The sequence below is a fragment of the Eublepharis macularius genome, chromosome 13, assembly GCF_028583425.1.
Source record: "Eublepharis macularius isolate TG4126 chromosome 13, MPM_Emac_v1.0, whole genome shotgun sequence".
NCBI classification, from domain to species: Eukaryota; Metazoa; Chordata; class Lepidosauria; order Squamata; family Eublepharidae; genus Eublepharis; species Eublepharis macularius.
The window spans coordinates 74,338,884-74,353,084 of NC_072802.1; the positions used below are offsets into that span (position 1 = coordinate 74,338,884).

The window sequence follows — 14,201 nt, forward strand, 5'->3', positions numbered from 1 at the left end:
TCCCAGAACCCTTAGGGAAGGGGCAGGTAGCTCATTATTATTCAGACTACGTCCTCCTTTCCAGGTGGGACAGCGCTGAGCCGGAGTGATAAGCAAACTGCCCAAGGCCACACAACCAAACCATGGCTGACGGCTGTATTGAACAGAAGGCACGGGATACTTCTGCTCCTTCTGGCTGGATCCCAGGTCCTCCCACAGGCTACATGCTGGCAGGGCCTGGAGAATGGGGCCGGAAGCTGTCAAGAGTCAGCTGGGACAGGGAAGTGGCCTGGGTGGCAGATGGCTCTCAGGAGAGGAAAGGGAACCAGGGCTCTTGCTGAGTGCCACGGGCTCAGCCTGTCCTGGCTGAAGATGCCCACGGGACTTACCTTTGATACATTTTGCCTCATCTCCTCTGTCAATGAAGAGATACCGGGGGCTTTCTGGAAACCAGGGAAGGGTCAAGAGTTGGAAGAAGGCTGGGAAGCAGCAGCTGGAGACCAGGAACGGCCAGGACTTTTCTCCACCAAGTAGCTCCCTGTGAAAAGAGAGTGTTTACTCAAGGGAGAAGTATAAAGCAGGTTGAAGAATAAGCCTGTTGGAGCTGCGGAAGAAACTGTCATGGGCATACAGGGATAAGGGGGTTTTAGCCTCCCTCGCAAACCTGTTTTCCCAACTGGAAACAGCCCCAGGGAGCCAGTATGTGCCACCTTGGGGAAATTCACATGTACACAAACAGTTGCTCTGTGGGCAAACAGTGGCTCCGTGGGGCTGTTTCTAGTCAGGAAAATGGTGTGCAGAGAGAGGAAAGGATTCATCCCTGCTGCACAGCTTGCTCCCAGTCCAAATTAGGCCACTGAGCTCCTGGGAGAAGGTCCTAGAATATGTCAAAAGTCTGCATGGAAAACACCTGGACTTTGTAATAAGTAAATCAGTCCAAACCAATATATCATAAGATAAGGTTTTGTGAGCTAAAGAGCACTTATGCTGCTGCAATAAACGTTTATTTTAGTTATTTGTTTTATTTAAAACATTTTTAACCCCACCTGTCTACACATTAGGGCTCTTATAAGTTTACACCTGCAAATGAAACCAATTTATTCAGTTTCAGGTAGGCAGCCATGTTGGTCTGTAGTAGAAGAGCAAGTTTTGAGTCCAGCATCACCTTAAAGACCAATGAGATGTCCAGGGGACGAGCTTTCAAGAGTCAGAGCTCTCTTTGTTTGATACAAGCAACGAAAATCCAAGCTAATTGTGAAGAATCCAAAAGGCTCTCTCCAAACTAGGCCAATGGCCAACAAAACGGATCTCAGGTTTCCAGCAGCCACACCACAGCTGCAGGGAACGGCTGTTAAAGAATAAAAGAGAGCCCGTTTGAGCTTGAAATGCCCTTGCAGGGAGAGGAGGGTCTCCTGCCTCCCCCCCCCCATTTTTGTTGTGTGTGGGGACATGGCTGGCGGAAAGTGGCAAGAGACATTCGTTCCCCTTGCAATGGCATTCTGAGCCCACATGGGATCTCCTTTGTATTTTTTAAAAGCCATTCCCCACAGCTGCTGTGTGGCTGTAGGGAAACAGAGGTGGGACCTTTGAACCAGCACATCGGGTTTGGCCCTTGGTTGAGACAAACCCGGAAAGTGGACGGCAGAATAATAATGCAACCCTGAGCAGAGGCGTTTCACTCTAAGCCCACTGATTTCAGTGGACTTAGACTGGAGTAGCTTCTGTACAGGTTTGCACTACAACATGCCAATTGGTTGCGTAGCAGTGGCGGGGAGGGGAACGGGCAGATTCCATGATAGGTACCGTTAAGAAAGAAGTTGAAATATCATACGTGACAGCATTATAACGCTCTCGTACACCACTTGGGCGTTGCTGCATTTGGAATCCTCCAGAGAATCCTGCCCATTCCATCTTAAAAAAGATATTGTAGAGTTGGAAAAGATAACTTGAATGATTTTAAGTCATTAGGATAGGGGGGCATAATTAAGGTGTGGTGTAGTGACTAGAATGATGGGCTAGGATCTGGGTGACCAAGTTCGATTCTCCACTCTGCCGTGGAAGCTTGCTAGGTGACCTTGGGCCAGTCACACGCTCTCAGCCTCACTCGGCATATTCAGGGGCCACAGAGTTTGGTTAGGTGTGAAGAGAGACATGCGATCAACCAAGGGGTCCCAGATGTTTCGCTAATGAGTTAGGAATCATAGATTTTACCATTATGTTGCCTTACATATTATCCATTGCTTTAAATATGTATTCCTATATACTACCTGTGCTTCATGTTGTTTAATGTAAGTCCTAGAATTGATTATGTTCTGTTTCAGCAATTCTTCAATCCCATATTGGATCGTTGCTCATACTATGTCTTTGTAAACTTGTATTCATTTACCCTATGACATTGTTTACGGAAATGTTCTTGACACGGTATGGAAATGCCTGCCCTTGTCTTTGCCACTGATTGTACTAATCTCACACTATGTAATCCGCCTTGAGTCTCAGTGAGAAAGGCAGAATATAAAAGCCATAAATAAATAAATAAATTTTCAGTTGGAGGCTTCTGTTTTCATCTTTCTAGAGGGCTTAAGGTATAACCTAATACCAGCTCTATCCAACACTAGCAAATTTATTGAAGCCGTGTCTGGCATTCAGCACTGGGTGCAGTTATGCACCCTTAGGATCAATGTCTGGAACACACACACACGAGCGCTTTTCTTTTAATATGCAACATGACAAAGAGTTCTGGAAAGCTTACTGTTTTGTGCTATTTTGGTTGTTCCAAATAAAAGGTATTAGAATCATAGAATTGGAAGGGAATTCTAGGGTCATCTAGTCCAACCCGCTGCACAATGCAGAAAATTCACAACTACCTCCCCTCCCCACACTCCAGTGACCCCTGCTCCATGTCCAGAAGATGGCAAAACACTGTCAGGATCCCTAGTCAAATTGGCCTACATGACTCCAAGGTGGTGATCGGCCTTACCCTGGATGTGTTAAGAAGGGGCCATGAGAACTAAGCCCTGATGCAACCCTTCCTGCCCTCCCTCTTATGATCTACCCAGGTTCACAGAATCAGCATTGCTGTCAGATGGCCATCTAGCCTCTGGTTAAAAATCTCCAAAGGAGAGCCCACCATCTCCCGAGGAAACCTATTCCACTGAGGCACCAAACTGTCAGGAAGTTCTTCCTAATGTTTCACAGAAAACTCTTTTGATTTAATTTCAATCCGTTGGTTCTGGTCCGACCTTCTGGGGCAGCGGAAAACAACTCCGCGCCATCCTCTATATGGCAGCCCTTCAAGTACTTGAAGATGGTTATCGTATCACCTCTCGGTCGTCTCCTCTCCAGGCTAAAGATATTGAGCTCCTTCAACCTTTCCTCACAGGACTCGGTCTCCAGACCCCTCAACATCTTTGTTGCCCTCCTCTGGACACGTTCCAGCGTGTCTATATCCTTCTGAAATTGTGATGCCCAAAACTGAACACAATACTCTAGGCGAGGTCTGACGAGAGCAGAGTATTACATGGCTTTGTAGACAAAAGAAGGTACTTCATCACATAAAACATTGTAACTTACAGAAGTCACTGCCACAGGATATGGTGGCAAGCTCATGGCTTTAAAAGGTGGTAAGAGATACAAGAAAGGCCAATCCAAAGCTATGAGCCATGCTAGCCAGCTGGGACCTGCACGTAGAAAGGCAGGAATACTCAGTGTTGGGTTGGCTTCCAATTCTGCTGGTGCTTTCCCATCCCAACCATCTGCTGGATAGCTAGAGAAGGAGGGTGCTGAACTAGACGGACCGAACAGGGTCTGACCCCACAGGGCTCCTCTTCATCTCTGTGTAGGAAGAGAAACAGCCCTTTCCCGGCCATGCTGCCCCTGGAACCAGGTGCCCGCTGCCATCTGTTCCTGCTGCAACAGGCCAGACGCCACATGGATGTTGAGCGGACTGCCCAAATCTGAGCAGCCGCCTCTTGGCCCCCTCAACCATTGTGAAGGGACCGACACTCACCTTAAACCAATGACTTGTCCTGTCAGAATGCCCCCCGTCAGAAATATGGAGCTGCCCATGGTCATAGCCCCTCTAAGATGCTTTGGGGCAGCTTCTCCTATATAAAGAGGCTGAAGGCAGAGACCAATGCCTGGAAAGGAAAAGGAAAGAGCAAGCTATTAGGAGCCCCTTCACATCGAGGGCCTTTCAGTCCAGCCAGGTGTTGGACGTTTAATTATCCCTCCCTGCAGGGGCTCCCTACCCCCTAAAAATGACATTTTTATTTTATGATTTAAAACTCTTGAGCGCCTCCTTTGTAGCTGTTGGGGTAACACAACCGCAGCAAGTGAGCAATTACCAGAGACTCCCTCCAGATGTAGAGGAGTTAGCCGTGTTAGTCTGTAGTAGCAAAATCAAAAAGAGTCCAGTAGATTTGCTATTATTTGCCACTTCAAAAAACGTTGCTAGAGGTGCAACAGTGAAATGCGGATCCTTCAGGAAGCTGAAGTATTAACATTAAAACCTTGCTAGTCTTTGACGTGCCACAATCTCCTGTTTCTTTGTGCTGCAATAGACTAACACGGCTACCCCTCTGCATTTAAAATCCTTGTCTTTAAAAAGCTTCATCAAAGCTCATGACCAATGAATGGAATAATATTCCAAAGGATAAAAGAGTAGGGTTGGTGCCCCATGAACCCGTCATACACGGTGTATATCCCAGAGGAGGCCTACACACCACAGCCCAAATTCACATCACAGCAGCAACCTGGGGGATTAATTGGTTCTTCCCAGGACGAAAATGTACTTTGGGTGCCCTGGAGGGGCAACATTTCCCCCCAAACAGCATCACCTTCTGGGTTGGGAGGGCAATGGCATGCTGCATGTGCTGCAAAAGAGCTAAGAGAGGCTGGTGCCACATCTCCTTGCCAACCCTGACCATCTTCTCCTGGAAAGCGCGTACATACCTGCCAAGGCCTTGCGTTCCCTTTAAGCAAGTGGCACTGAGCTCACAAGAACCCAATTTATAAGCCAGCAGCGGACAGGTCTGGAATTCATCAGAATGGTTTCTAGTGAACACAACAGCCCCAAAGGGTCTCTCTCTGGAGCTGGGAAGGGCATTGTTCTTTCTGACTCAGGCTACTGGGGCAGAAAGGGGCCGTTGTATTAATCAGAACACACGTCTGTGCTCCCCTCCATGACTTTGTGGGTTGCTTATCAAAATGGATTTAATAGGCGAATGCAGAATCGGTCCAAGAACTCTAGTGTAGGTACAGTCTGTACTGAGCCATGCTGCAATTACACAGAGAAACCCCAGCATAGCAAAATAACCAGCTCATCAGCATCATTGGCAAAAATATTCTGCTTGATATTCACCATTTTGAAATTACTTTACCTGTGTTCATGCCAATCAAAAATCTCCCAACAATTAGTAATTCAAAGAGCCCTGTTGGTAAGCTAATGCCCATCAGGAGAGCAGCAAGGACAGCTATGAAGTTGTTAATCAAAAGACCTCCTTTCCTGTAAGGAAAAACAGTTGGAGTCAGGAGAGAAAGACTGGAGAGAACGTAAAAGAATTCCTTTTGTTGGTACAAACAGGGATTTCCTGCTTTGGACTTCTGGGAAATGCATGTGTCGTATGACATGTACACATCAGATGCTTTGTCAGAATGGTATAGCTGTGATGGATATAGATTTGGAGGTTTTTTTATATACTTATTTTTATATACTAAACCTATGCTTTTTCAGTATTACATGCTTTGCACTTTTTCTATGCTCAGGAGCCAAAGTAGTACTTGTAATGTAACCTGTAAGAATTTGACACTTGAAACAAGAAGACTTGAAACTCTGTAAGAACTGATATACTGCTTTTAGGGCTGCACTTATATTATATGTTATATTATTCCATAGATTCCAATAGAAATCAGTATCAGAGAGTCTTTTGTAGAAAATTGATTTGATGCAGCAAGCTGGTTTTGGCCACCTGTGGTATTATCTTCCTTAAAGCTGAGAAGAAACTGGGGAAAAGGGCACGAATAGGAAAACATCCCTTCCTATCCACCAGATTGAGACTCATTGGTGCCCTTGAAAGTATTATGCCAAGAAGAAAGCAGGTAAAAGGTTAGACAGTGTCCTTCTAAAATGAGGGCAGAGAAAAAAAACCTGTGAAGACTGGAATTCCCCCAAATAGAGGGACTAGCCCAGAATTGCATCTTCAAATCAGAACTGACCCTAGATATGTTACGAGCCAGTAAGATATCAAATATTAGAATATTGTAATATTGTTACGATTATCTGAAAGTATTAATTGCCTGTGCTTCTATTGTAATTTTGATGAGCTCTGGACATAAGGAGACCACCTACTCCTGTGAAAATGGGCTCCTCCATTGTTTAAATTAAACAATCATATATTGCTTCATTCTACAGGACTCCGTGGTGTGTGTGTCTCTTATTGTGATTGGTGAGAGGGACACCTAAGGCACAAGTTTGTGCATAACAGCTGGATGCATGTCCACACCAGGTGTGTTTGTAATCCGAATGGCCAGTATGTGATCAATGCAAAAGAAACATAAAACTGGACAAACTGCATGGCTTGAATTCAAGGTCTTTCTTCCCACTAATGGCCCCAACACCACACAAAAAAGGAGCCCATTAAAAGAGTATGCCCACAGACGCTTATGGACCCTTCCGGACTCCAAAGTGTTCAGGGGAGGGGTAGAATTCCAAGCACACACCCTGGGGAGGTGGCAATGGAAGTTTGGAGCAAGGAACTCCTAGAAGCTACTAACAAGATTGCTCCTTGTCGACCTCTACTGCCCTTGGGCTAGATGACAGCTCTATGGTTTACCACAGAGCTGGGTGACTTAAACAGGGCTGGAAGATACCTAGAAAGATGGTGGAAGAAAACCTGCACTGAATCTGATAAAAGTGTGCTACAGAGCCCATTGGAAGACTTATGAAGTGATAGCAGCAACAGCAAAGAAGCATTACTTCTTGGCAACCACTGCATTAGCTGGTTCACAACCATCCAAACTGTTTAAGGTATCTCAACATCTTCTGACTTCTAAATCTGAACCTCTACTGTCTCAAGAACATACAGTTAACTGTGACACCTTTAAAAAGTTTTTTGCTGATAAAACAGCTTGAATATGCTTAGATCTGGATGCCAGCTGTAACACAGGCAAAGGGGAAGAAATGCTTAATACACCTTGTGTTCCACTTATGGACCAATTCGGTCCAGTCACAAAGATTAATACCAACAGGATCCTCCTGGGTTTTGTAGAAGTCACCACTTGTGTACTGGATCCTTTCCCATGTTTGCTGCTAAAATTATGTAAGGACCACATAAATGAATCCTTGATGTTCATCATAAATCAGTTATTTGTTTTTTATTTTATTTTATCACATTTCTAGACCACCCTCCCCATCAGACAGGCTCAGGGCGGTTTAACAAGTTACTAACTCAGAGCACCTTCCTCCAACCACTCAAAGAGGCAGTTATTCACTCACTACTTAAAAAAAAATCATCCCTAGACAAAAATGTGGCCAACTATCACCCAGTCTCCAATCTGCCCTTTCTAAGCAAAGTGATTGAGAGAACAGTAGCAGAGCTACTCCAGGTCTTCTTGCATAACTCTAGTGCTCTGGGCCCCTTTCAGTCTGGTTTCAGGCCAGGCTTTGGAACGGAGGCAGCTCTGGTGGCTGTAGGAAAAGACCCTCATCTGAATGTATTCAAAGGCCAAAGGAGGGCAGGAAGGGTTATATCAGTGCTTCGTTCTCATGGCCCCTTCTTACATGCCCAGAGTAAGGCCGATCGCCACCTTGGGGTTAGGTAGCAATTTTCCCCAGGTCAGTTTGGCTAGGGATCCTGACAGCGTTTTGCAATCTTATCCCCCATATTGTTCAACCTCTAGGAGAAATCATTCATAGCTCTGGAATTGAATGTCATCAATATGCAGATGCCACTCAGCTCTAAGTCTTGCTATCCAAATCACCTGGTTTTGCAGCAGAGGTCTGGGATCACTGCCTGACAGCTGTGGTCAATTGCCAACTCAGCTGAGGTCCCAGCTCAGCCTAGCCTGGAAGATGGCCCCCTCCCTTGATATGGCAGATCTGGCCACTTGGATCCACGCCATGGTAATATCGAGACTAGACTACTGTCATGCATTCTATGTGGGTCTTCCCTCAAATCAACTTGGAGACTTCAACTGGTGCAGAACACCACAGCTCAGTTATTATCGGGAGCTAGACGGTGGGTGGATATCACTCCCATTCTGCGGTCCCTCCGTCGGCTTCCCATCAGTTACTGGGCTCAATTCAAGGCCATGACTATCACATTCAAGGCCCTTCATGGCCTTGGCCCCTCATATCTGTGCGACCGCCTCTCCCCTCGCAGTTGAGCAAAATCAACAGCTGCCTGTACATGTGCTTTCCCTGTGGTGGTCCCCACCTTATGGACTGGCCTGCGCCCGAGTTGGTCAGGAAAGCTTTTCACAAACTGAGCAAAACTGAATTATTCAGGAGGGCTTTTTTTTTTTACACACAGGTAAGAGTGCAGTATTCTAAGGAATGGTCAGAGAGATGGTTTGGTAAAGGGACAGGGACTGTAGACTATACTACTTTTCCTCTACTGAGTATTTTCTTTTCATTGAATATGTCATGTTAAATTTCTTATGCTTTGTTTCAGCTGTGTATTGGCTTCTGCTTGTTTTCAGATGTCTACAATCCATACCCTATTTCTATGTTTTTTATTGTATTGGCCTACACTGTGTAATCTGTCTTGAGTATTAATGAGAAAGGTGCAATAGAAAAGAGTCCAGTAGCACCCTTAAGACTAACCAACTTTACTGTAGCATAAGCTTTTGAGAACCACAGTTCTCTTCATCAGATGTATGGAGGGTATGAAGAAACTGGTCACACACACACACACGCACACACACACACACACACAGGTGGTGAGGGGAGGGGGGAGTAGATGCAATCAGCAGCTTCTGATAATGAAATCAGTTACTTCTGATAATGAGATAACCATTCAAATTCTCTATTCAATCCAAGTCTGACTGAGTCAAATTCACATATGAATTCCGATTCAGCAGTTTCCCATTGGATTCTGTTTTTGAAAGGTTTCCGTTGAACTATGGTAATCTTTAAGCCCTCCCTTGGTTAGAATGCTGAGTTTTTTGCATTTAGAAAGGAAGATGACGTCTGTTTGTATTTGTTCCAGTTTCTTCATGAGGTTGAGGGATTTCCTCTCCATTCGGCTGAGAAAGGTGGAGTACAAACAATGTAAAGAAATAAATGAATAAATAAAATCAAGGAAGTTCGTCTAGAGGGACCCCTGCATTTCTGCCGCCAGCGCTGACCTGCACCTGCTGGGTGTGGGTTCAAATCTCTGCTCAGCCTGAAACTCACTGAGTCACCTTAGGCCAGTCGTACTTCTCAACCTGCCCCACAAAGTTGCTTGAGGGGTAAAATGGGAGGGTGGTATATTTCATTGATCTCCATGGACAAGGTTGTGTGAGTACAACTGAAAAACAAAGAAAATGTTCCCGTTTTCTCAAGAGTAACTATGTTTCTCTCATAATTGCTTCGCTGAGCGCCACTGAAGTAAAAAGAAAGACACCTTTCCCAGAATGGTACAACTCACCTCCCAAGCCGGATGGCAAGGCTGCCTCCCAGGTGTGCCCCAAAGAGACCTCCGAGAGAAAATATGGACGCCACAGTGGACCAGAGCAGGGTCAGCATGCTGGGGCTGAGGGCGGCACGGTAGCGCTGTTGCCAGCTTTCGTTCAGGAACTTGTGGATGTGCTGCAAGGGCGAGGGGAGCACAAGCAGGAGAGGCTGTTTCGTTCTCTCCAAATAGCTCTTGTGGACACAGGGCGACCCAGGGCAACCCCCCTCCCCTTCCCAGAGGGCCCCAGCACATGGGGGTGGCAGATCGTATCAAGGGAGGGGGCACACCCCTTGCTTTCAGCCCCGGATTACCCCTATGAAGTAATGACGGCGGCGTCTGCTTTGCTGAATAGGCCCGTCTCCCCCCCCCCCCGACCCCCGACCCCAAGCAGGACTTGTTCGCGCTAACTGGCAGGAATGTTCTGCCTCCGTTTGAGGTGGAAACAGACACCAACCGGGGTCCGTTCCAGCCATGGGGCTTTGTGCAGGCACACACAGTGGTCAGGTTTGCTCCAGGTGTTTGTTGGACCAGGCAAGAGGCCTGTGGTGCTCCTCTCCTGACGCCCCCCTTCTCCTCATACACAAGGCAGGCTGCTGCACAGCTGGCCCCTCCCCCAGATATATGAGCTGGCCCCGTTTCTGCTTTCACATTCCTTGATCTTTCCATGGTTATTTGGTTTTTAACCCCTTTAAAAAGCATGAAATGTTACAGTAAACTTACATTGCACAATTTAATCAGAAAAGCCATCAGCTGATAATTGAAGAAGGCATCTGCCTGCCCCACATTAGAACGCTCGTGACTGACCACGGCAGTTCGCACAGCCTCCGGGTTTTCTTGGACATAAGTAGCCAGTAGAAAGAGCAGAACTCCTGGGTTCGCCTGTGTCCCCTGAAGAATGTAGTAAATGAAGACCTATCCCCCACCCCAACCCCACTTCATGAAAGCCGGATGCAGGAACCAGGCCAGGGTATGGGCGCCTTATTACCTGTAATTACGAATGCAAGACAAATGCTGAAGTGCAAATCTGGGCATTCGCTTTGGGTGGAATGAACCATGGAAGCTGAAGTGGTATGAGCTCGACTAGTTAGCCAGCCCCTGTGAAACAGACCTGAAAAGAACATGGTTTCCTGCTGCATTTGCAAGACGTGAAGTGTTCCCAGGAAGTGTGTGACACAAGCGATGTGCAGCAAACTGTTCCCAGGATTCCAGAGCATCCGAGAACTGCCCTGGCTCCTGCCCCTTAGAGTGACAGCACAGACCCACAGACGCCTCCAGGACATACCTCCCATTCCTGGGCATGGTGATTGAGTGGGCAGTGGCCGAACAACTGCAGGTTTTCCTGAAGGATTCCTCTGTCCTGGGCCCATTTCAGTCTGGTTTCTGCCCTGGCCATGGGACGGAGTCGGTGCTGGTCGCCCTAACAGACGATCTTCGTAGGCAGCCGGATCAAGGCGTGTTGGTGCTGCTGGTGTTGTTGGACCGCTCTGCAGCATTCGACACGGTCAACTGTGATTCGCTGATGTGGGGATACGAGGGACTGCCTTACAGTAGCTTGTCTCTTTTCTCCACAGTTGGGGACAGAGGGTGGCGCTTGAGGAGACGCGATCATCACTCCAGTCATTGGTGTGTGGCATCCTGCAAGAGGTGATATTCTCCCCTTTTCTGTTTAAGCTTTATACACTTGTGCCCGTTCCAGTAGTCAGAAGCCTGGGGGTGACGCTGGACACCTCCCTGTCAATGGAGGCCCAGGGCGCGGCAGTTACCCAGTCCGCTTTTTTTCATCTCCCGCAGGTCAGGCAGCTGGTCCCCTACCTCTCAACCTAACGACAGTGATCCATGCAACGGTCACCTCCAGGCTGGACTACTGTACCTCACTTTATGCAGGGCTTCCCTTGGGTCTGATCCGGAGATTACGGTGGGACTCGAGTTAAGATGAGAAGGACACGGAGATATGGCAGGGCTCAGGGGTCCTTCCAACCTGCGTCCCATCCCGAGAAATGCTGGGTGTGGAGTTAGGAAACTCAGCCCCCCCCCCCTTCGACACTGATGTTGTGCAACACCAGGCCCATAAATAACACCAGGTCCATAAATAACACCAGGTCCATAAATAATAAAACTAGAGCGCTGCATGATTATTTTGACGCAAATAATATGGACCTGGTGTGCGTGACAGAGGCCTGGGTAAGGGAGGGTGAAACGGTTGCCTTGAAAGAACTGACCCCCCCCCCCAGGGTTTTGGTCCTCCATCAGTCCCAAACGGGAGGCCGGGGGGGAGGGGTGGTGATTCTTGTCCAAGAGGCTGTCTCCTTCAAGCCATTCCCCGTCCCGGAGAGCTCCGGCATTGAATGTGTGGGCCTAGTGTGGGGTGTGGAGGAAAGTTTGGCTGTATGTGTGGTGTACCGACCGCCTAGCACACACCAACAGATACCCTGTCGCGCCTGTTGGAGGCGGTAGCAGGGTGGGCCTTGGAGTACCCGAGACTGATAGTGCTGGGAGACTTCAATGTCCACGCCGATGATGCCACCTCTACTCAGGCTGCGGACCTGGTATCCTCCATGGCTGCACTAGGACTCTCCCAAATTGTTTCGACCCCCACACGTCAAGCAGGCCACACGCTGGATCTGATCTTCGGGATGGGGATAAATGTGGATATGGAAGCAGTTGAACTGGTGCCATGGTCAGACCACTCAGTTCCGAAGGCTCGGCGGGACATGCTGCCCCCCCCCCCCGCAAGGGTGGTGAGCTCATTTATGCTTGCCCGCGGAGACTTATGGATCCAATTCGTTTCCAGAAAGCTTTGCAGGATCCAATACTCCCTGGTGGTTCGTTGGATGAGATGGTGGAAGGCTGGCAAGTCCGTCTTTCCGAAGCCATTGACAAAACCGCTCCCCATCACTCTCTTCGCTCCCGCACCAAACTGGCTCCCTGGTATACAGAGGAGCTACGATGGATGAAGTGGGAGCTGAGACAGCCTGAGAGAGTGTGGCGGCAATCTCGCAACGAAGATGCAAGATCATCTTATTGGATGTTTATGAAAGCCTATGAGATGGCGGTGACGGTGAAAGCTGCAAAGAAGGGTTTCTACACAGCTTCCATTGCGTCAGCTAGCTCACTCCCAGCAAAACTGTTCAATGTGGTTCAGTCTTTGGTCACCCTACCAGGGGGACACAGTCAAATTCTGAATTTGGGTATTAGCTGTGAGGCTTTGGGGAGCTTTTTTACTGACAAAATCTTGTCCTTCCGCCTTAACGTGCCGGCCACAATTGATACAGTACGTGAACTGGAGGCCCCTTGGCCGTCTATTGAGTTGATATTAGACCATTTCAACGCACTCTCCGGGGATGAGACTGACAGGGCCCTGCGAGCAGTGAGGTCTACCATGTGCTCCTTGGACCCGTGCCCATCATGGCTGGTGAAGGCCAATGTAGATGAGTTATGGGTTGCCTTGGAGGCCATTGTTAACATCTTTGAGCTCCAGGTATATTGATATTGATAGCCAGTTTGGTGTAGTGGTTAAGAGCACGGGACTCTAATCTGGAGAACCGGGTTTGATTCTTCACTCCTCTGCTTGAAGCCAGCTGGGTGACCTTGGGTCAGTCACAGCTCTCTGGAGCTCTCTCAGCCCCACCCACCTCACAGGGTGTTTTGTTGTGGGGATAATAATGACATAGTTTGTAAACTGCTCTGAATGTGTGTTAAGTCATCCTGAAGTGTGGTATATAAATTGAATGTTGTTGTTATTATTATTATGTCTTGGAGCACGCCTTCGAAGCTGTGACTGGGTGGATGAAGTAGAGTCAGTTGAAATTAAATCCCACAAAGATAGAGGTCCTACATGTGGGTCGGGGGTCCATGGGCATGGGACTCCAGCTCCCCGCTCTTGATGGGGCGCCACTTGCGCTGGTTTCAAGAGTTAGGAGCCTAGGGGTGACCCTGGATGCCTCCCTGACCATGGAGGCACAGGCTGCAGCAGTTGCCCGGTCTTCATTTTTCTATCTAAGACCGGCACAGCAGCTTGTCCCCTACCCACAACTTAACTGCAGTGATCCAAGCAACGGTCACCTCCAGACTAGACTACTGCAACTCGCTCTATGCAGGGCTTCCTCTGGGCCTGATCCGGAGGCTACAGTTGGTCCAAAATGCGGCTGTGTGAGTAATTGCAAGGGTCCCAACCGGGGAACATTTAACACCTATACTACGCCAGCTGCACTGGTTACCAATTGAGTACTGGGTCCAGTTCAAGGTTTTGGTATTGACCTATAAAGCTCTATGCAGACTGGGCCCAGCATATCTACGGGACCGCCTCTCCCTGTATGTACCTCAGAGGATGTTTCATTCAACAAATAAACAACTTTTGGTGGTCCCTGGCCCAAGGGAGGCCCGCCTGGCCTCGACCAGAGCCAGGGCCTTCTCGGTCCTGGCACCGGCCTGGTGGAACTCTGTCTGATGACACCAGGACCCGGCAGGATTCGTTATCTTTCCGCCGGGCCTGTAAGACAGAGATATTCCACCAGGCACGTGATAGAGGCTAGGCTGGGCCCCACCGGCCAAATAAAAGATCTGTCC

The 14,201-nt window shown here is 48.2% G+C and overlaps 1 protein-coding gene across 1 annotated transcript in view; it reads right to left on the bottom strand.

Moving 5' to 3' along the window:
• The window catches only part of LOC129341426 (solute carrier family 2, facilitated glucose transporter member 11-like), a 28,351-nt gene that overhangs the window by 8,136 nt on the left and 6,014 nt on the right, over positions 1-14,201 (bottom strand). The window contains exons 3-6 of the mRNA XM_054996618.1: positions 9,609-9,769; positions 5,358-5,482; positions 3,986-4,115; positions 369-517 (exon numbers count right to left, since the gene is read on the bottom strand). Of these exons, the coding sequence (XP_054852593.1) occupies positions 369-517; positions 3,986-4,115; positions 5,358-5,482; positions 9,609-9,769 (565 nt within the window). The remainder of the gene's footprint in view (positions 1-368; positions 518-3,985; positions 4,116-5,357; positions 5,483-9,608; positions 9,770-14,201) is intronic.